General features: G+C 40.3%; 2 protein-coding genes across 6 annotated transcripts in view; one reads left to right on the forward strand and one right to left on the reverse strand.

Moving 5' to 3' along the window:
- Nucleotides 1-418: 418 nt before the first annotated feature.
- hps3 (HPS3 biogenesis of lysosomal organelles complex 2 subunit 1) lies at nucleotides 419-18,177 on the reverse strand. Of its 5 annotated transcripts, none has more exons than XM_030434382.1 (25): nucleotides 18,066-18,177; nucleotides 17,078-17,277; nucleotides 16,890-16,961; nucleotides 16,602-16,695; nucleotides 16,325-16,398; nucleotides 15,681-15,893; nucleotides 15,392-15,458; nucleotides 14,279-14,367; nucleotides 13,811-13,925; nucleotides 13,448-13,601; nucleotides 13,260-13,342; nucleotides 11,714-11,888; nucleotides 11,367-11,448; nucleotides 10,605-10,762; nucleotides 10,295-10,396; nucleotides 7,755-7,863; nucleotides 6,739-6,989; nucleotides 6,180-6,357; nucleotides 5,539-5,772; nucleotides 4,240-4,437; nucleotides 3,934-4,137; nucleotides 3,600-3,704; nucleotides 2,055-2,261; nucleotides 1,859-1,946; nucleotides 419-1,131 (listed from the first exon to the last, which is right to left on the reverse strand). In XM_030434382.1, exons 2-25 carry the CDS (start codon nucleotides 17,126-17,128, stop codon nucleotides 1,004-1,006), a joined length of 3,231 nt encoding a protein of 1,076 aa, XP_030290242.1. In that variant the 5' UTR covers nucleotides 17,129-17,277; nucleotides 18,066-18,177; the 3' UTR covers nucleotides 419-1,003. The 5 variants fall into 5 exon arrangements, with proteins under 5 accessions (XP_030290242.1, XP_030290241.1, XP_030290239.1 ...); XM_030434381.1 differs by having other exon boundaries at nucleotides 13,448-13,598; nucleotides 15,392-15,461; XM_030434379.1 differs by having other exon boundaries at nucleotides 15,392-15,461.
- A 1,470-nt stretch (nucleotides 18,178-19,647) lies between these two features.
- bcar3 (BCAR3 adaptor protein, NSP family member) overlaps nucleotides 19,648-21,715 on the forward strand; it is an 81,472-nt gene continuing 79,404 nt past the window's right edge. Inside the window, exons 1-2 of the mRNA XM_030433704.1 lie at nucleotides 19,648-19,711; nucleotides 20,117-20,361. The gene's annotated coding sequence lies outside the window, so the exon portion shown is untranslated. The remainder of the gene's footprint in view (nucleotides 19,712-20,116; nucleotides 20,362-21,715) is intronic.

Below are 21,715 nucleotides of genomic sequence, written 5' to 3' on the forward strand. Positions count from 1 at the left end.
CATGGCCCCTGACATGATTTACTTTAGTGTCTTTGTCAAGGAGGACATCTCGTTAGCTAAAACAGCCTAAAAACACAAGACAAAATGAGTTTGCAGAGCACACATCAGACCCTACACTACACTGATCTTTTATCTAATCAGGTTTTTGAGGGTCAAACTAAAAACCTTTTCTTAGCAGTGAAGCCTTTTTTCTCTGTGAAACTCGGATGACTCAACAAAACCCGCACACTGACTAATCTGTAATCAATATAAAGTCCAAATTACTCACTTACTCTGCCTTTCTGAAAACATCACAGATAAAGGTCTTACAGTGGAATCATTGCTGCATAATTCACATCTAATCAAATGTTTCCCAGTTCATCAGCTGTGAAATAATGAAACACAATAACAAATCAAAAGGATATTACAGGACAAATCATGAGACTCAAGAAGGTTTTTATTCTTCCGAATCAAAAATGCTTTGGACTGAAATCTTGTGATAACCCCGCAGCTCTTCAGTGCTTTAACTGTCTGGATTAAGGTTTACAGCACCCTTAATAAATAAAAAATACATTTTCATAGGAGCTAGACATTTGAGCTTTTACTTTATCACCTAACAAAGTATATACATACAACATTTAGAAATGTCTCTCTTCAGCTGTGATAGCGGAAGTTACAAACCTGTTTTGAGACATTGCAATAATGATAACATGTTACACCACAGATGGCAGAAACAGGAACATGAACCTGCAGTGGAACCTAAATGCATTTTTTTGATTCATATCTGCTCTGCATGACATACAGCAGGCCATGCAGAACAGATATGAATTTTAAAAAATGCTGCTGTTTAAACTGTAGTTTGTTCTTTTAGACACAGTATAAGGATGATTCAACACCACTGTTGAGAGTCTCTTGAGCAAATCACTGAGCCCACGGCTGCTCCGGGGCAGCCACGACAGACTGACGTTGTTCTTGTGCCTCAGCTTACTCAAATCAATGTGTAACAGACGTCCAGTCATGTGTGTCAGGCCACCAGGTGTTTCTGACTGCATGTCAACAGGTGGGGCAGAAAGTATGAGGCGGTGCCGTCGTCAGGTATCAGCTCTAGGAACTCAGCGGGGCTCATCTCCATGGCAACCACAACCAGCGTCTCTGTGGGCATTGAAACCAGCCACGTTAAAACCCAGGCAACATGGATGTTTATTCTGTTTTTGAGAGGAAATGTCAACTCTTGGTGCTGAAGAGGGTCAGTACAGCCTAGACAGGATTTTAGACAAGCCAGCGCATCTTCCTCAGAAAATACCAACCAGATGACAAGAAGAAAGAACTACAAAAACACTAGTAAAACGAGTATTATACACTGTAATGCATGACCCATCCGTGCAAATTGTGGTTATTAAAAGAGTGCTCCAAAGAGTCAGCATTACAGTCCTATTACACTGTTGGACTCAAACAGGGCAGTTTTAATAAAAGGAGCAAAATCGATGCAGCGGAAAAATTGAGATATCGTGTTTTTTATTCAATGCTTCTCCATCCTCAAAACCAGGCATCTATGTTACCCGCAATGTATCGTAATGCTTGTCATGCTGATTGTGCGATAGTATATTTAAATGTTCCTATTATATTAATATGTTTATATGCAGGTTTTTTTCTCCATTTATTAATGTTTTTTTGTATCTCAGGACTTAGTGGTAAAAGAAATCTTGATCTAAAAGTGACCTCCTAATTTAAAAAAAATCTAAAATAATATATAAATAAATCCAAGTAAATATGTGATGCCTCTGGCAAATCAATGTGTAGCAGTCATGCGTTCTTAAACTCAGATCTAAGTCCTGGGATAGCTTTAACGGAATGATTACGATTTAGGGAACGTTTTTACCTTTGAGAGCAGCCAATAGGATGCCATTGTCTGCGGCGGCTCTCGTTCTGTTACAGAGCTCAGGGAGCAGCTTCTGCCACCACAACACCTGCAGAGACGAGACGGACACGGTGACATATTTCAAGACTCACCGTAAGCATACAGACGCGACACAGTGAAAACACACTTCAAAGTTCGAATAATGCTGAGCACAAACCATATTTTTGTCTTGTAGCTGGTGATTGGCGTAGGCTATGATGGCCTGAGGACATCGGTCCAGCAGCTTTTCGATGCTCCTGCCGTACTGCCCCCTTCTGGTGGCACAGAGGAGGTGCAGGCTGAAGCCCCATAAGGTTTCCTCTGACAGACGCTCCATCAGAGGCCCGACGGAGCCCACAGACAGCGATGGACCGCACAGGAGAGACTGGAGACACAGGGACACGGGAATAATTCAGGTTAAAAATCACAGGATGAAAAGTTAGAATAAAGCGAGACTTTTACAACATGAAATGACACTATATAAAGGACAATATCATTTTGATAATTTTGATCTTAATTCCTAGATAATCAAACTTGGGCTGGTTTTAAGAATTGGTTGCCTTCATTTTAGACAGTATGCAGTTTTATCTAAGTCACGACTTGTGGTATTTGTAGTTGAACTGATTACTTATAGAAGAGGTTTTTCTTCGCATTTCAGCTCTAGCTTCTCTGTAATTACCTACATTTTACTCATGATGATTGTCCCATAATAAACTATAATTTACCATATATTTTAACAGGTAAATACTCAGCTATTAGGAGGCTAAATGTAGCCATATTGTCATTTCTTATTGTGGTGTAATTGGAACCAAAAATTGTAAACTCTATGTGTATCCAAGAAGACAAGTGTGAGAGTAGCAGCAGCAGCAGTAGTATCCACACACAAGGTATTTTAAAGGTAGTCTGTAGTTTTTAACATTCAATCAGCATGTATTTTAATGTTTGTATAATGAAGTGTTTTCGGTTGGTTTTGGTAGCTGCTCTTGCCGTGGGACAGTTTTCCCTATTCGCTTTCTGTTTTGTTCTCTCTAGTCCGTTCCTGACAAGCGACTTGGTTGCGGGCAAAATAATATGGGTGTTGAATCTTCAGTCAGTTGTGATGTTCATGGTTTACAGTTGTGATGTTCATGGTTTACAGTGTAAACAAATCACGTGTGTAACCTTTTACAGTGTTAGTCACTGAGTGTGTCAGGCTTATTCATTACAGTGTGCACTGGTGTGATGTGGACTTGTTCTGTGAACTTACAGTGAGGAAGTTAAAGTGGGTGATCGTACATCTCTAAAGCTAAACCTCTGTATTAAGACACACATGTAATCTGTATGTACTGTCTAGAGCTTGAATTCAGCTCTATATGCTACTGCTGTAATATGTTTTGTCAAAGGTCATAACAAAAGAAAAAAAGAGAAGAAAAGAAAAAAAAGTAATTTGCAAAAGACAAGAAAAGATCAGAATGAAGATTTTATCCTGTGGGTAATGGGGGCGGGACTTGATAAGCTTTGGCTTCTCCCGCTTTTCCCTTTCGGCCATGTGTGTTGTATTATTTGAACAATGATGAAATGTGATGCTTATGAATTGACATGTCCGAAACAAACAACATAAAAAAAAAAAAAAAAAAAAAAAAAAAACTGTTTAATATCTACCTCCTTGATTCTTCATTCTTTATGCTAGTGACTTGCTGTGGGTGTAACAGGAGCAGATTTGTGCGGTTCATAGGTAAGTTACCTGCAGTTTGTATAGCGCCTCCTGGTGTTGGGAGCTGGTAGTGTGAGCTGGACTGAGAACCGTGAGCCACGGGTACAGAGCGCCGTAATGGGAGCACGAGTTGATCTGAAGCACACACAAACATGCAGCCCTCTTAGCAGGCGAGAGTGTTGCGCAGATGAATTGACTTTTGAGCATCATACATGAAAAATATTCTTTGCAAACAGACAAAAAATATATGTATGTCCTGTGTTGATTAAATATGTTCTACACATGAGGAGAAAAGTGTGTTAATGAACAAAGACGGATTATTTCTACGAGCAGAGACAACAGCAGTCATTTTCAGCTACTTTACCAGATCGTCTGCGCTTTTCAGCGACTTGCGTCTTGAACGTGTGTGCAGATGGTTTGAGTGTGTATCTGAGGACGTGATTGTCAGCCGGTCGATGTAGACGGACGACAGTCTGAACAGGAGTTCCTGAATGACGGCGTCCTGTGAGGAGGCCATGAGCATCGCCTCCCAGAAATCCACCTGCAAGCAATTCTCACAGCCCAGTTCCTACACACATACACACACACACACACACACACGCGATCATGTGAACATCGATCATGTGACAAATAAGTGAGATCGTGTCACCTCTCATCTCCTAGCACACACCTTGAATACGTGATCAGCCTGTTCCAGCTGAACCTTGTTGTTTTCATGCAGAGCCACCATGCCAGCCACAAGCAGCCCCGGTTGGGACTTTGCCAACTCGCGAGTCAACACTGTGGGGCAGACATGTGTGTGCTGGCCTCCACCTCCACCGTGTAGCAGCAGCCTCGGCTCCTCGATGAACCCGTACACCAGCAGCATCTGAACACATTCTTAGCAGTTATTTATGCAGGTTGTCCCGATACAATCAATAGGACACCTGACAAGCAACAGGTATAACAAGCGTCAATCTTTGTGCCAAAATAGTTGCCTCCAGGAAATGAATGTGTGAATGTATGCTGGATAGTATCCAACAAAAACTGCTGAGGAACACATGTTGAACATGTACTGTGCGACACAATTTCTCATTTCCAGTCATTCGAAACAAGAACAATTAACCAAGCCTCTCTACAGTTTGTGTCCAGCCTACACCACAAGCAGCTCTGAAGGATCTTAAAGCACCTTTATGTAACTTTTTTACCTTTTAAATAACGGCTTCAAAATCATGTTGATGGCACAGTGTCTTGTAATAGAGTGAATGGTGTCTCTGTCCTCTGCCTCTTTGGAGACGTGGCCATAGTACTATTTCGATAATATCTGGATTAGTGCTGTCACACTATCAGATTTCAACGATTATTGTGGACAAACAAACTCATGATACCAAAATTGTTGTGAAAAAACTACGAAAAAACGAATCAAATCCATATTAAACTTCATTCAGGTTACCTCTAGAATACGAGTTTAAGGAGGTGGAGAGCATAAACAAAGATGCACAAGGACACCCTGTACTATGTGTGTGTTATAAACACAATCAAGATTACATTTCTATCATAGTTATCGTGAATATCGCAATATTACATCACCCCAACTGCTCTTATTAAATGTTTCTATGAAAGCTTGTATTGTGTAAAATAAATGATAAAAACTACATATTAGGTAGCTGGTCTCAGACCTCTGAACTGAGGAATAATTGCTTGGTTTTCCTCAGGGTAGCAATTACCACCAACACAGGACAAAATGTTCATTCATTCATTTAGTCCATAATGGAGATGTGAAAGCAGTCAGCCTTCATTTTCCCAGGAGATTTCATGCCCAGTGGCACACAAAAAAAAGCACCATTAAAGCAGGGTTTTTTTTAGGGGACCAATCAAAACGCTGCTGGTGCCATTATTCTGCAGTCATTACACTGTGCATTCACCTTTCACCTCATACTGATACATAAAGAGAAAAAAACTTCTGCGTGGTACTTTTTTGCTCACTGACCTCCGCGTGTCTTTCCATCAGCTGTGTGTACTGCGCTACGTCGTCCATAAGCAGCATCATGGTTGCCATGGTGATCGTCAGCGGGACCGACACGCCGGCTGTGTCCTCCAGACGGCGTAAAATCCGCAGCGTCCGCTCAGGACTGATGTTTACCATGGGCGGGCTGGCACACACACTGACCAGCTGTGAGGGCTCTGACTGGCTGAAAATGTCTATGACCTCATCAGCTTCTTCCTGCCGAAAGAGAATTCTTTAAATCCACTGTCTCTCTGGTTTCCTTGTATATAAATGATCGTATTATGGATAACAGTTGAAACAATTTAAAAAATAGCTGATGAAACTATGAAACATAAGAATGGTAGTGTGTAGTCCAGTAACTGCTTGATAACATGTTTTATACACATTTTACAGGTTATATCAGAGCTGTGCCAAAGTCGCTTTTACTAGGAAAGACCTTGTTGAAGACATAAACAGTGATATTTGTTTTCTTCAGTGATTGACTTGTCCCATGTTGTTCATTCTAATACTACAAAGTAAATCTAACTATGATTTATTCAAGGTGGCTCCTTCAAAACAAAATCTCAAAATTCCTCCTGGTCATAGAAGTCTCACAGCAAGCCTACAGGGATGTTTGAATGTACCTGACTGAGGCTCTGCTCTGCTTCTTCCAACAGGTAATGCTTCAGGTAAAACAGAAAGCCAGGGCCGTAGGAGTGAGGGCTGCTGGGTAGTGGGCGGTTCCTGGCAATCACCTCTGTGACCGACAGAGCAGACATCCTGTAGTATGGCAGAGCCAGGTGGCAGTCCTTCTGACTGCCCCTTACAGAGCAGGAAAGAAGCAACTTTTAGTCGATCAACAGAGAATTCATCAACAAAGACTCTGATCATCAATAAATCCATTATGGAGACAAAATGCATTGATTCTTGGCTGTTTTTCTCTGTTTTATATCAATTATACATTTTGGACTATTGTTATGTTTGAGCCTTTTATGGGATGTGTGCTGTTTGGTCTGAATGTGCGTGTGTTTACTATATATATATATATATATATATATATATATATATATATATATATATATATATATATATATATATATATATATATATATATATATATGTGTGTGTGTGTGTGTGTGTGTGTGTGTGTGTGTGTGTGTGTGTGTGTGTGTGTGTGTGTGTGTGTGTGTGTGTGTGTGTTACCTGCTGAAACAGTCTCCCAGCTGTGCACAGTTCTGCCTCAACGCCTCCTCCAGTTCTTCCCTGTCTGTCTGCTTCTCAGATGGTCCGCCTGTGTCCGTCTCTGGAGACAACGCGGGCTCTCCCTCAGTGTTTTGCCGCTGCCCTGATGTTTGGAGTAAGGAGGCTCGGAGGAGGAGGTGAGCTTCGCTGAGGAGGTGCCGCAGGCTTTGGGCCTGTGGGTTAGTTTCTGCATACTTCTGACTGTACTCAACCTGACACAGACACACACGATTCACCAACAGGGAAAATAAGAAGCCCCAAAGTCATACATGAGTAAAAGTAAATATATCATGTTACCTGTAATTGAGTCAAAGTCTTATAAAAGTCTTATATGTATATACACTGTGGGCTGACTGATTATGGGAATCCGTGTTGTTTTTATCTAATTGCAAAAAAAAAAAAAAAAGAATTTAAAAATGTGGTACTTTTGGCTCTGATGCAGCATGTAATGTGGAAAAGCAACTAGTACTAAAGCCCTCAAATAAATGTAATGGAGTAAAAGTACAACATTTGCCTGTAGTGGAAGAACAGAGTAGCAAAACAACTCAATACTCAGCAAAGTACAAAAACCTCAAAACTAAACTAAAGGACAGAATTTGAGTTCTCGGTATGTACGTACATTCAATATGTATGAGTTACATTCCATCACTGCATAATCAATGTGTGAAAATGTTTTACTTTATAAGTCTTTTCTGTCTTTAATACAATTCTAAAATCTTACTGTTTTAAAGCAAGTTGAAAAATTTCACCAAAATACAAACAAACTTAGAAAGCATAAAAAATACAGCCATTTGAAGTAGTCTTACAAAAAGGCAAAAAGGTCTTAGTTTTATTTCTTTAGTCTTTCATGATCATCAATAATAAATGAATATAAATAAATAATGTACATACTGTATGAATGCAAAAAAAAACCTGACATTCAAATTAACGTGAACGTATTTGTATAACAGTTAATGAAGTGAGTGTATCTGTGTTACCATCTCTTGGTAAAGAGTGAGGGGGGAGACGGTATCAACCACGTAGATGTTCCATCCGTGTCCCACTGTTCTGGTTTCTTTGGGAGACGAGATTGTCCACTTCCTGCTCCTGAGGTCAGAGGTTACACAGAGAGCTAACATGAAGTATAATCACACAGACTACTGGTTTTTCTTTCCTCTTCTGTGAAGTTCTTGTGTTTTTACATTTTGTGTTCTGCCTCCTTGTTTTAACTCACCTTAGTTGAGAGTCTAAGGTGAGTCAAAGCTTCTTTGTGTTCAGCTTGACTGTTGAGTGTTAATCTGTCATGTAGTCTTTTGCAAACTCTCATTTTAAACTCTCATTTTAAACTCTCATTTCAAAGGCGCAATATAAATTGAAAAAAGAAATAGCAAGCAAAAAATTGCACTAGGTGCTGTGTATCAGGATTTTGTCAGTCCAAAAACTATGATACAGCCTGCTCCTATTTAAAGTTAAATTAAAGGTGCAGTATGTAAGATTTTGAGTTTGGCACATCCAAAAATTTACTTAAAATCATAACCGGAATGCGAAGAAATAAAAGATTTGACGTTGTGTCAAAGATGTCTATGTGCAGAGATGACGAGTGAGGTTAACGTGCTAACCAGCAAGCCTAAGCCCGTCCTTCCTTGTAATACCATTTCAGTCCAGAAAGCTAGCTGCACAGCTAACTGAGCTAGAAAGCTAGCTGTGGTTACAGTTAGCAGCAATTTGAGCTTTCCCTGGTGATATTCTGCCCCCTATCTGTTTGGAGTATGAATTCAACAGGTGGTGAATTCTTACATATTGCACCTTTAAAGCTTGAAGAAAATAACGGCCCTGACATTAACTACGACAACTGCTGTTTGTCTACTCTGCTGTTTCTTTATCCTCATTGTCATTTTTTGTTTCTATTCCTAGATATAGGTTTTTGATCTGTAACTAATTGTTTTAATGGATGTGTGTTTACAGGATGCAGGTAATACACTGAACACACAAACACGCACACACACACACTGAAAAAATACAAACAGTAAACTGATCATTGCATGTCAGGTTTTCCATGAACCAAGTTGAATAATGATTCCATGTGTGTCAGGACATTGCACATGCATTAAAAAACTACAAAAGCAGCGAGGACGTTGCATACTGGGATTAAGGGGGACTACAGCATCTGCATCACTACCATTTACGTATATTTGTAATTATCCATAATTTAAAAAAAATCGGATTAATGTACTCAAATTGTCTTTGCTCTCTCTTACCCATTGTCATTGATCCTACACATTGTCATTGATCCTACAAAACTGATGAAGGCTCTCTGGACTTCTGTGTTGTACTGGAAGTCAGTCATTAGTTTATGTTAGTGGACTCCTTTTCTAAACTAACATCAGCTACTGTTGCTCTCCATTAGCGGAGCGGAGAACGCCACTGAGACGAGGCACACAAAAGCATGCACGACATCACAGTCACATCCTATAGACACAGAAAATCTGACTCAGGTCGTTTGCAAAGAAATCCACAGTCCAGCAGCATTAGACAACTTTAACAAATCCTCCACAGGCTTGTACAGGCAACTGAGAGACACAGGGAAGGTCTAATTTTTCACGTCACGTTACAGTCCGCTCACATATGGCCAATAAATGAGACCGACAACCAAATAAAACACACCATCACCTTAAGTAACTTTGTAGATTTATCCGAGTTTGAACACTGTTGTTAACATTTGGGATAATCTAAGTACGCAACTCAACAAAATATATAACAAAGGTCTTGTCGTTTTTAAACATTTTAATGCAGAATAAGATAATAATAATAATAATCATTATTATTATTTTATCTTTAAGTTAACCGAACAAAACTTCTGCCCAAATGTGATTAGTTAGCAAAAAGTCACACACACTGGGGGTAATTAGGCAGGTTATGGTTGGGTAGGTTTAGGGACTAAAACAGGAAGTGTTGTCACTTTTAGACCAAGCTGTAAAGCCTCTGAGCTTACTTTAGCTCCTGTGCAGGAGTTGAGCCTCATCTGCTCAGACTTTTGTAAAGAAATGGGTAGACCTTTTATATAATTATTTAGAAAAGTTCATATAATCAAAGATAAAGTCTCAGGAATTACAAGGACTCTGAGTGCTTTTTTAAAAAGGTGAAAATCTGTTTGGTTGGATATGGCCAGATATAATCTTGAAACAAATAATCTTTTGCAGGCTTTAGTTTTTAAACATCTGAGTGTATCATTTTAAAAGTTTGCCAGTCCTCATATATGAAACATTACTATTATTAGTGCCATCACAGTAGATCCAATATTGGCTTTATAATTACAGAATTTAGGCCTGAAATGTTCGAAACAATTGAATTTATTAATAAATTGAATAAAATGAATATTGAAATGTCATTTCAAGAGAAAAAGATGGAGCATTTTTAAATACTTTATTCTAAAGGGGAAACAGAAGTATACGGGAGTATTTCAACGGTTTCCTGGCGTTGCAGCTCGGCCCAGAAGTGACAGCAGACACTAAAGGGGGGGGGGCAGGGTTTGTCTTACAGGAAGGGGCGTGATAGAAGGCTCTCCAGAGCCGGTGTGGTTGCGGGATCGATTCCCACCGCCAGGAAAATACCAGTCAGCATGGTGTGCTCTTTCAACTCGCTAAAATAACAACACACACAGTGAACAGGTTTGTAAATGCATGTATGCCTGCACACACACATCCCGAGTGCTGATGACGTCCCCTTTCAGAGTATTCTGGTACCCGCAGGGTGGAATCTGACGACATGTCGGATGAAGCTCTTCAAACTAAAAGGCGTATGATCGACACACTATCGTAGTGGTGTGTGTGTGCGCGTCTGTGACTTACAGGCCTCTGCGCTGTGTGGCGCGTTCGCTCTCCTCTGGTGTCTCTGTGTCGGCGGTGGACAGCAGGATGACGTGGCGGCCGTGGACACACACTGACCGCAGACCTATAAACAGCTGCATCCTGAGCGCACACACCTCCAGGCTGCAGGGTGGACAAGCCTTCACACACACACACACACAAATATTCTGATTTATCTTCTAAATACCAAATATTCATAATACCAAACACCATGTAATATTTCCAAAAACTATTGTGATTTTGATTAGAACAAAAAATCAGTACGGTTTCATCAGAACTGACTGTTTCTGTTGGCCACTGGATAGCAGAGAAATATACTGCACATTGACAAATCCACATTTTCCCTTAATACACCACTAGGGGTCGCCAAAGCTTCACGGCCAAAAGCTTCACTGTGCTCACATAATCGAGCTCAATTTGAAGCATTATCACTGTTCATATGAACATTTAAGATACTTAAAAACAACAATGGTCATATAATATTTGATATTTATATTTATTTATAATTTCTTTCTATTTATTTGATTATTTATCAAAAATATTAGGGGAAAAGAGCTGCTGTTTTTTTTGGATGTTCAGAAGTTCCCTTATCTAACATTCCCTGCACAGGGAGCATGAAGTACTGTTTATGTACATCATGGAACACAACACAGCTACTGTTGAGGAGACTGGTGGGAATGAATCACGCAGTTATTAAATTGAGGAGCCACAAAGTCAAAGTCAAAGTTAAAGTCAGGCTCATACCTTCATGGTGGTATCTATGTAGGGGTCTTCGATCCTGGCTGCTAGTGCTGCACAGCGCACTGTGAAGCACTGCAATGCACTCCTACCAGGCACACACACACAAACCAAGATACCAGCTTACTTGTATGACAAACTGAAATCATGACATGTTCCATCTTAAATCTATAATCTTATGTCCACGAATGACGACTGAATGTTAGTTTAAAGGATTTGTCACGACTGATTTTTAAATGTGATGATGATGTGGATTCCGTCATATCAGTTGATCCAGTGGAGAGCTGTGACTCAGTGAAGATATCATATCAGACTACAGAAAAAAAAACAGAGAGACACAGACAGACACGTACTTGGTTATGACGTGCAACAGGTGGTCTGCTAGCACCGCCTCCAGGACCTTCTCTGGATACTGATAGGCCGAGAGAAGCTCGACGCCACCCTTCAGACTGTACAGGTAGCCGGCGGTGGGTAGAGAGAAGAAGCAGAACACACATGCTGGTTCCTCCTGAGACACTGACTGCTTACCTGCAGAGAACAAGACAGAATAAACCATCGGTTTTGGGCGAACCTTCCCTTCAACAGTGCACTAGAATATGGTTCTGAACACATTTTAGGCAAGAAATAAGCAGTGAAGTACCAGAATCGTGATTTATATTTGATTAGCTCTGTCTGATTTTACAGTTTGAGATTCATGAGCAGAGTGTTCTGATGCCACTTTTTTCCCCAATCTTGTGTTGCATGTGAGATCATATTCTGCTTTTATACCGACATCCTTTCTCTCTATACATCAGTGATCACACTTTAAATTAAGGTCTATGTAATAAACGCAGGTTACAAAGGACTGTATTATCTATTATACCATGGTCTGGGGGAATACTCGATTCTGATTGGCTGCAGGGTGTCCATTAACCCCTGATATATGGACACCTACTAAGTAGTTCCAGTCAAATTGACTGTTCACCGCTGTAAATCAATGCGCTAGCTGGCGTATCAAATCTGAATATTATATTTCCAACACTGAGTTCAGTCCATCAGTCCTTCAGTGTCTTATCGTCTGAACACCACAGGGTGGCGACTGTAACACACAAGCTGCAGAAAGTACTCTTCCCCTCTAAACTAGTCTTAATCAACTTAATCAACACTTATTAGATAGATGCTACTAAGTGTTGGTTAACAGATAACACAGTCCTTATACGATGCTGATCACATTACTAAGACTATACAATGCAATTATTGTTAGGTTTGTTAAACACAAATGTGTTTTTAATACTATTTTACACAACTGCAAGAAACTCATAAGGACTTTATTAATGTTTTTAAGTGTCTCGAAACTGTTAACAAAATTTGCTTACAATTGTCTTATTATCCAACATCATGTTTATGCTAATATAAGATAGTAATAATATAAGCCGCATAGAGTGCTGCAGGAATGATTCCCGAAGCCTGAAAATAAATGAGCATTTTTGCGCTCCCAGCTCTCTCTTCTCAAAGTCAACTGGTTTTTGAGTAAATGCCTGAAATAATGTCTGGGGTTAACGTAAACTGAGCAGATTTATACCAGTGAGTACTTCAGCTTTGAATTTTAAAGTTTTTCTTGAAGTGTCTGCGATGCGTGGCTAAATCCGAGTACAGAGGTTGTCTGGGACATTTAAACATCATCATGCCAAACACGGAGACTCTTCTACTCACAGTCTTTACGGGCAGACTTTAGCTGCAAAACTGTTCTGACTGTAACTTTACACGTTATAAATTGAACAGCTGTGTATAGTATAGCGTAGCAAGATGCACAAAAATACATCATCCCTGCAGCACCCTGTTTAAAGGGCCATAACACAAAGCGTGACCATGTGGGTCTACATGTATATGCGTCTCTGTATCTCATCCTGCTGTACTGACTGGTGAACAGCGGGCAGAGCTGTAGAGAGTGAAGTTGAGTCTCCTCTACACTGCAGCCCTGGAAGAAGTCTGGAGTAAAGCGCCTGCAAGACAGAAATGACACAAGTTTAATAAACCTCACGAGGTAAAAATACACAAGAGATCGAGCTACCTCTCAGAAATACACACACACACACACACACACACACCTGAAGAGAACATACGACAGAGTGTACTGTCCTCTGTCCTCCAGCCCGGTCTTTTCAATGCTGACAGGGATATCACAGTCTTTGGCTCGATCACCGAGCAACTCCTGGTGTCTTGGGAGGAGCAGGAAGTCAGCCTGGTCTTCTAGATGATCTGCTGCAAACATCACAAATTATTCTCGGAACACTTTGTTAAACCGTCCTCGGTAACAGTTCTCACAGCATCACAACTCTTCTGGAATTGGGTTGTATTTGGATGATGTCCAAGTCTTTTAAATTTCACCAAAAAGAAGAAACAGGGATCCTTTTTGCACTATTTGAAGCTAAAGCATCAAAATACCAATGAACATAGACAAAGACACAAACCTCTAGCTGTTTCGGAGGACTCTTCCTGGGTTTTAGGTTCAAAAGACGCGTCCAGTTTCAGTACTAGCACCTCCAGCTCTGCCTGCACTGCCACATATCCTCCACACAGCGCCACCTAGGGGGCAGAAGGGGTTTGAGAGCTACCCAGTCCACAGGCTGTCAATTTTAGAAGTATAGAGAAATACCTAAACAAAGGCCAATGCAAGTCTGTACTGCCTGCAAAGTTATCAAGAAATATTTATGACTTTTGCTTTCTTTATGACCCTTCTGTTCCATGCATATTCTTATGATAACTTAATCATAATACCATTTTGATAACTTGTTGTAATGTATCTATGTAACAGTATCTGATAAAACCACAGTAAGCATTATCATGCATATCATCATTGTGTGTAACATCTAAACAAAATAGTTACACTGCTATATGATTGTGCAGCAGATTAAAAAATGAAGACTGCTTGAACGTACCCGTTTAGCCTTGATTTTTGGAAGATGCAGGATAACGGAGCGTTCAAAATCCAGGATGGAAACGTTCTGGTTGGATGTTGATGTCTGACCTAAAATCAAGGGGAAGAGGGGTCAGTCAGAGCAGGATATTAAGGAAGAGTCGTCAAAGTAGACCCTTTTTCTTTTCAGTGCAGCCAATAGCACCGGATGTGTGTTATCCACCTCGCCATACAGCTAGCGGTATGCAGAGAGGACACAGGCCCGTCAGACGACAGGGAATTCAGTATCAAGGTGGTTTGGGGTTGAATCTGCATGGCTAACCCAGTCCGGTCCAGATATGTTACATTGCAGGCTGCTGGTTAACAGCAGTTAGCAGTTACTTTGGTTACTGTCTGTCCAGACCTGAGGCAAAGCAGCGAGAGGACAGCAGAGGGAAAACCATTGAGTATTTTCTCCATAATATCTGATCCAGTTATAAAGTTGGGATGAGTCGTCAACAATTTTTTTTCTCTCTCTGAAATAGAAATTAAATACCTACAAAATGACTTTTTTTCTATTGGTGGGCCTGATACCGGTGTGTACATTAGAAACTGAGCAAGACATATATGATGAAAAAATACATTTTGACCATATCCCCCAGCCCTCCTTAAAGGTACAGTGTGTAATATATTGAGTATTTAGTGCCATCTAGCAGCAACACTTCCTGGCTCACCCCTCCCTTTCCGAAGCAATGGAGAAGCCCCAGAATCTATGGCAGCCCTCATGGACAAGAAACACATTTTCTAAACAGTATTTCTACTAATTAAAGTGACCGTTACCACCAGTTCTCTGAGAGGCACAAACTGAGGCGACCATGTGCTAATGCTTAACGTTATACACAGCTGCATTTCTTTTTGGTGAAACTAATGTGCTGCTAATAAACATTGTGCACTGGACAGTGGACAAAGACTTCGCTCCTTATGTAGATATAAACAGCTCATTTAATGAAAACACAACAACTCTTATGTTTGGCTGATGATACACTAAATAAAACAGACTTATGAATATCATATTCCATTTCTGCCAAGTTTGTTCTGCTAGATGCCACTTACACACTGTACCTTTAACAGCTATATTTTACTTTTGTTAAGTTACCTTGACTCTGACTGGAGCTCTGCTGGGTGTTCGGCCAGGTGCTCTGAAGGATCTGCTGACTCTGATTCTGCTGGTTTTTTCCCCAAGAGACATAAAACATCATGCTGCTGCATCACTCAGTGTAACATGTTGTTTAAAGTAGATAACTGACAATGGCAAAAAACATGCTTTTCATGAAAGGTAAACCTGATAGTAAAGACATCCAATAGATGTATCACCTCAATACTTTATCCAGGCTTAAAAAGACATGCTGAAATTGACATTTCAATGTTGCTTCCTGGCTTCTTACCAGTGTTTGCTGGTTTTGTCTCCTCAAAGTAAACAGAACCAGAGTGTTTTCACAGCCGACCAGAAGGTCCCCTGTTATACAGCAGCAGGCCACAGCAACGGGACGCTCTGACAGAGGGATCTCAATGATCTCCATCTGCACTCCGCCCCGCACAGATGCCCCACGCAGCAGGTGGCCCAACAAACGCACCCCGACACGGGCCTTGTCCTCCGCCTGGATAGAAAAACAAAAAACATGGCAGGCATAAGATTATATTGCCTCCTGTTCAGCCCCTCCAGGAGCAGTCTGCCCTTCGAACAATCGGCCTGTCCGCTCTCTCTGGCCCAGAGAACACTGGAACACTGGCACAATATTATTAGCCCTGTCAATCATTAGGGGAAAAAATGTTCTCTTTAACCTCACGAAATGTGCTCTTTTATTTTCTGAAGACATTTCTTTATCAGAAGTCACAGGACGTAGATACGGTAGCTTTTAGTGTGTTTCTCCATGCATCTCCCATAGACTTCAATACAGCTGTCACCAAACCAGATTCAGTGAAGTGATGACCTTTCCTTCATCAACTTTTTTAAGTTCCTTGATTGCAAGTCGGCAGCAGTCAATATTTTCAGTATTCCCAGTGTCCTATCTCAAAGCGTGGTCAATACCTGGTAGCGCCAGTTGGTGTAAGCCCTCAGGTAGGTGGCACTGTTCTTTTCCTCAATGGTCACCAGGTAATCTCCTGGATGTGAGTGGGGAGGTACAGAGAACAGCAAGGATGTTAAAAAATGTGATTAATTTTCACAAACAAAAAAAAAAGAGACGGTAACTCTCCTGCTATCAGCTGCGACACTCGCATATAAAACAAACAAACTGCTACAGGTGAATATTGATACTCATGTAGTTGCTGTTGACAATAGAAGGAAGGTGGGAATTTTTCTTTACCTATCTTGCTGTGTTGGATGCTCTTCACAGTGCCCATGGTAGCAAAGCGACAGATGAGAGGGCAGCCCTCCCGCTCCACACTGTAGGCCTCCACCTGGGTTCAGTTCACCACATCACACCAACACACAGTCAGTATACCGCAGAAACCTCCACAGATGATATCCATTTAATGAGGAAATACAGGTTCTACCAATGATGTTAGAATTCTGTGTCACTACTTTCACACAAATACATTTTAAAAAACAAACAAAAGAAACCTCAATTATGGCTTATAAAATGAAATATGACCTTGCATCCTCCAGTCGCCACCAAAAACAGTGCTCCACCTCCACAGCAGACCAGCCCGGGCTCCTGCTCCACCTGAGACACGGAATGTAAATCAAGTTAATACAGGTGCAGCTACGGACACACAATTACAGCAACTTAAAAAAAACAAAAAAAACAGACATGCTTTGAATCAGCCTGGCTCCACTTACCTGGACTATCTGCTGTGAGGAGAAAGGATGGCAGTTGTAGACGTGCACCATGTTCGGTCCACCTCTCAGGGAGCAGATTCAGGCCAGCGTGGAAATGTAAGGAACTGTTTACTGCTGCTTTCCCTTCTTTTGATGGTTGACAAATCTATAAACTCCACCGCTTTCTCTGTGTTTCTTGGAGGTTTCATCCAGCAGGACACCTGCCATTGTTTAAAAGACAAGAAAAGCTAGCTTCAAACGGTATTCTAGTGACCTTATTTTTCTCAGAGAAAAGTTTGTTTATTCAGATTTTTTGAGAGGAAAAAATATATATTTCTGAGTTTGTGTTATTACCTCATTAATACTGTAAATATCAAAATGAGTTTGAATTTCTTCAATCAGCCTAAATCCAAATCTTCTCTTGTTTCAGCTTTTTCCAGGATTTAATGAATGAGCACATGTAGTTAACTTAACAAAAAATTCATAGGACCAGTAAAATAAAACACAAACAACACATCTTTCTTTGTACTCCGACTGGAAAAGTATGCCTTTAACCAGAAATATACGCAGTAGATCATCTGACAGTTTCTATATTCTTTGGTGAAATGCACAGTGAATGGCATCACTGCTTGGCCATCATATCAACTAAAAACCATCATTAAAAAACTTTATTTCACTTTCTTTTTAGCTCTGTCTCTTCTGAAGGCATCGCGGTCACCTCTGAAACCTTTTAACATCGTCGAAATCGTATTTTTCAGTGAAAATATAACAACATTTAAACGGGGAATGGTGTCCTAGCAGAGGCTGAAAGAGGGCTCCAGCTGCCCCGTGAGTGTTTCTCTAATCGATATCACATGTCGCAGTCTTGTGAGCAGCTGAGGGTGTAACGGGTACCAATTCACTTCAGATGGACATAACCTCTTCGTTTACTCACACTTTAGTAACAGACAGGCTGTAGTTGATTAAGTCTTTAGAGGATGGGATTAACAAAGTCGTTTAAAGTACCTACTTTGCTGTAAAATCGTCGGTTTCTCCTCTCTTCCTACTTCTGTATCCACTGCTGCAGTTGATTGATTTCACGCAGTAAAGCAGGAAGTGAACTGTCAACCACAACAACAAAGTGCCCTCCCACTCTCGATTGTCATTGGCCCTCATTCATGCTTGTATTTCGTTTGACGTCCTCATTGGCTACCGAGTTGTTAAAACTACAGGGTGGATCTAGAGAGCCTTCAGAGCCTCTCTTATTAAATTCCAAAGCTCCAAAGTATGCAGGATCTACCTCTTCCTTAGTAGCTGTGAAAGATAAAAGGTAAAGAATGAAATGTAGAGAAAAATAATAAAATAAGACTAATATATCAATATCAATATTATAACAAACTAAAGCCTCATATGTAGATAATAACCCCACATGTGTGCATATATTGGCCAAAATACTTCAGCTCCTATGCATGATTCCGTTTTCCCCTCCCTCAACAAGACTGTTTTTTAACCAAAGAAAACATTTGGAAAATTGAAAATCAAATTGGATGGAGATAAAGTAAAGTTAAATTAAATTAAATATACTATTTAAAATGCGTTAGGGAAATTTAGATGTTTTAGTATTTTACTTTATTGTATATTCTGTGACATATCTTAATTTTTATTTTGTGTTTTGTGAATAGTTCTAGTCCCCCGTATACAGACGGTTATAAATTGACTTTTTTTTTGTTTTTACTTAAAATGTATGTATGGTTCATGGTTTGAAATGATAGAAGCATTATAAAAAGGGTTCAGCAGGTGTTGTTGGCATGCACTGAAAGAGGACAATATGATCCTGGGGAGGGTCCTAAAGGACAATTCACGGGCAGAAATTCACACCCTATTGACGCAGGTACTGAAAACTACCACATGGGGGCAGGAGTAAACAAAAAGACAAGTGAGTCATGGCCAGGAGACATGACAAAATGTATTTGCACATGCCAGTGATATAGATATATATATATTGATTGATTGTGATACGTGTTTTGAGCACATCTCTGTTTACAAATATGTGCATTAAAATATTGCCAGCGTCTGTATGCTGTTTGTGTCGTGAGATTGTATTTGCTGCTTTTATTTGTATTTTTTTAGCTTCCTGTGAAAACGGAAGTGTTTTAGTTTGAAAGGCACACGGTCGGGTGTGGAAATGGCGATTGACTGTAACTGAAAAGTAACGAAGATGGCAAGTTACACACCACAGCGTTTGTCTGAAATCGGGACTGTTGGAGATTTCATACTTTATGGTCTATGCAGTCGAAAAGATAAGCAGTTCCTTGTAATTCACATCTTTAAAACGATTTGAACTTAATTTTATGTGATAAGTTATCTAGCTAGCTTTAACGTTACGTGTCTTATGAGATAGCAAAGTAACGGTAATTGAATAGTGACGCAAACGGTCGCTGTGTTTCTATGTACTGTGTATTTTTGGTATTTAATTTGTGTGACTTTGCTGTCAAAGTCGCTCGAATGAATTTGAAGGCACAAAAACAAACTGCACTATACACCCCCCCCCCCCCCCCCCCAAAAAAAAAAAAACCGGGAAGCGGTTCCTGTGATGCTAATTGTTGCAGCAAACTTTTATTGTAAAGGGACACCGAGGTAAAGGGTCACGTTTTTTTTCAAATAGTCCATTAAAAGGTGAGAATTTCTACTTGCTGTTTGAAGAGGAAGTAGTTAACATGATATATTTTCAACACGTCTTACAATGGTTGCAAATAATTAAGAATTAACCAGATTTAGTCATCCCAAAAAAGGGAATCAGCTAACTTACATTTAAAAGATGACGTTTAAGCGCCATTATGCATTTTAATAAAAATATTTTGGTATGGAGTGTTATTTAGCAGCAGTTATTTTGTCACTCAAATTTAAAAAAAGAAGGAAAATGTATCCTCACTCAGAACAGAACAGGGGGACAGGGCAATGATGATTTTTATCATTCTGTATACTGACGCGGGCAGTTTTATCTTCTTCGCCTCTGTCTGTCTGTCCTTTCCTCCCCTTCCCCCTCTCCCCCTCTCCCTCTTTCCCTCTCGGTGCTGACAGGTACTTCAAGGTTGTCGCTCTTCGCAGACCTCAGCTGAGGTGTCGACAGCAGCCACACAACCTGATGCCATTCGTCAGTGAAGCTCCGCCGTAACCGACACGACTATCAAAACTACACAGCTGTAATCTGTGCTTCTGAAGAGGGGCTCCTACATCAACTCTGCTATATATCCCAAGCAAGTGTGCAGACTACGTGCAGCAGCTACATCGTGGCTGTGTCTTCATCATTCAGCAACTCTTGCAAGGTAAGACTCATTTGCTACTTAATTGATTGACACATTATGTTTCATGGATATTTATTGGGGTCAGAGAAGTGCAGTAATCCTGCGAAACATTGAAGATGTAGCCTAGTCATCATTGCTGCCTTCACCTGGCAGGATGCATGTGTGTGCTTGGAAGTTCACAATCGTTGTGCTGGACATAATTTGGTGCCAAGTTCCGATCAGGCAAAGATGTAGAAATAAGGAGAAAGGAACACTTGAGTTAACCGGTTTTGTACTGGCTTCTTGAAATTCTGTTTTGGTTGATGTTTTCATACATTACAAAATGCTTTTGCTTAAAGGACTTTAACACAGATGCACTTTTAGACCACTGTGTCCTTCATGTCATGATGTTCATGTTATGATTCAGCATGGAATTGCATGAAACATCCCTGAACAGTGAACCCTCTAAAACAAACCCTCTGGGGTTCAGATAACTGAGACATGAACCAGAGGTATTCCTCTCTGCCGGGGGACTCCGTACACCCTGTTGGATCCTCTTTATAGCCCCTTCACAAAAACAGATGCTGCAAAGCTGTTTGTAGGTCTACAGTATGTGCAGGAGCCAGGCAGCTCCCTGGAGGAATGCCCTTACCTCAGAGCTGAGTCATGCAAATTATACCTCCCTTCTCATTCCCCCATCTCCTATCTTTGAGCTGCTATCACCAGGCCACAACCATTTAACCTCAATCGCAAGTTACATCTAATTAAAAGTGAGCAATTTTCAAACTGAGTTTTCATTTTGCACCAAGTTTGCCTACAGTGAAATGACAAATCAACCTCATAAATGTTCCTGAAACAAATGACTTCATTAAGTTTTACATTAAAGCTGCCAAGACAGATGGAAATAAAATTATTCTCTTCTAAAAGACAAATAAAATGACTAAAGTTCATACAAGTGATGAATAGTTGCACATTTTTCTGTGCATATCCAACGTGGCGTGTTTTATAGGGCAGCAAATGATGATGCAGAAACATGTTGGCTCACAGCTCCTGAAAATATTTGAGGGATCCAAGCAGGGATGTGGACAAAACCCACTAATCCCAATCTTTATTATACTGATTCACAAAAATCTGTACTAATTCATGTCAGTCTAGTGATTTAAGGAATATGAGAGTATATTCCTTCAAGGGAGCAGAACAGAAGATGAACTTTGATTGGAAAATATATAATTTTATGGGTTTAAATTACACTGCCAAAGTGTTTTCCTGTTTCCCAACGGGCTTGTAAAAGAAATACAGACACTTGTATTTAAATACCCTATAAAGCAGGGAAAATTTGCCTCTGAGAAAACATTTGAATGAGTTTGGGACACGAGAAAAAAAATGCAACCTCCTG

This window comes from Sparus aurata, chromosome 11 (genome assembly GCF_900880675.1).
Source record: "Sparus aurata chromosome 11, fSpaAur1.1, whole genome shotgun sequence".
In the NCBI taxonomy this organism is placed as follows: domain Eukaryota; kingdom Metazoa; phylum Chordata; class Actinopteri; order Spariformes; family Sparidae; genus Sparus; species Sparus aurata.

Bases quoted from the DNA above. Each gene is read 5' to 3' on its own strand.
- hps3 (XM_030434379.1), bottom strand. From the start codon at position 17,128: ATGGTGCACGTCTACAACTGCCATCCTTTCTCCTCACAGCAGATAGTC. The intron at 6,990-7,754 runs GTAACACAGATA...TGTCTGTGTCAG, and splicing joins TCACTCTTTACCAAGAGATG to GTTGAGTACAGTCAGAAGTA. The intron at 2,262-3,599 runs GTAACTTACCTA...CTGTGTCTCCAG, and splicing joins AGGCGCTATACAAACTGCAG to TCTCTCCTGTGCGGTCCATC.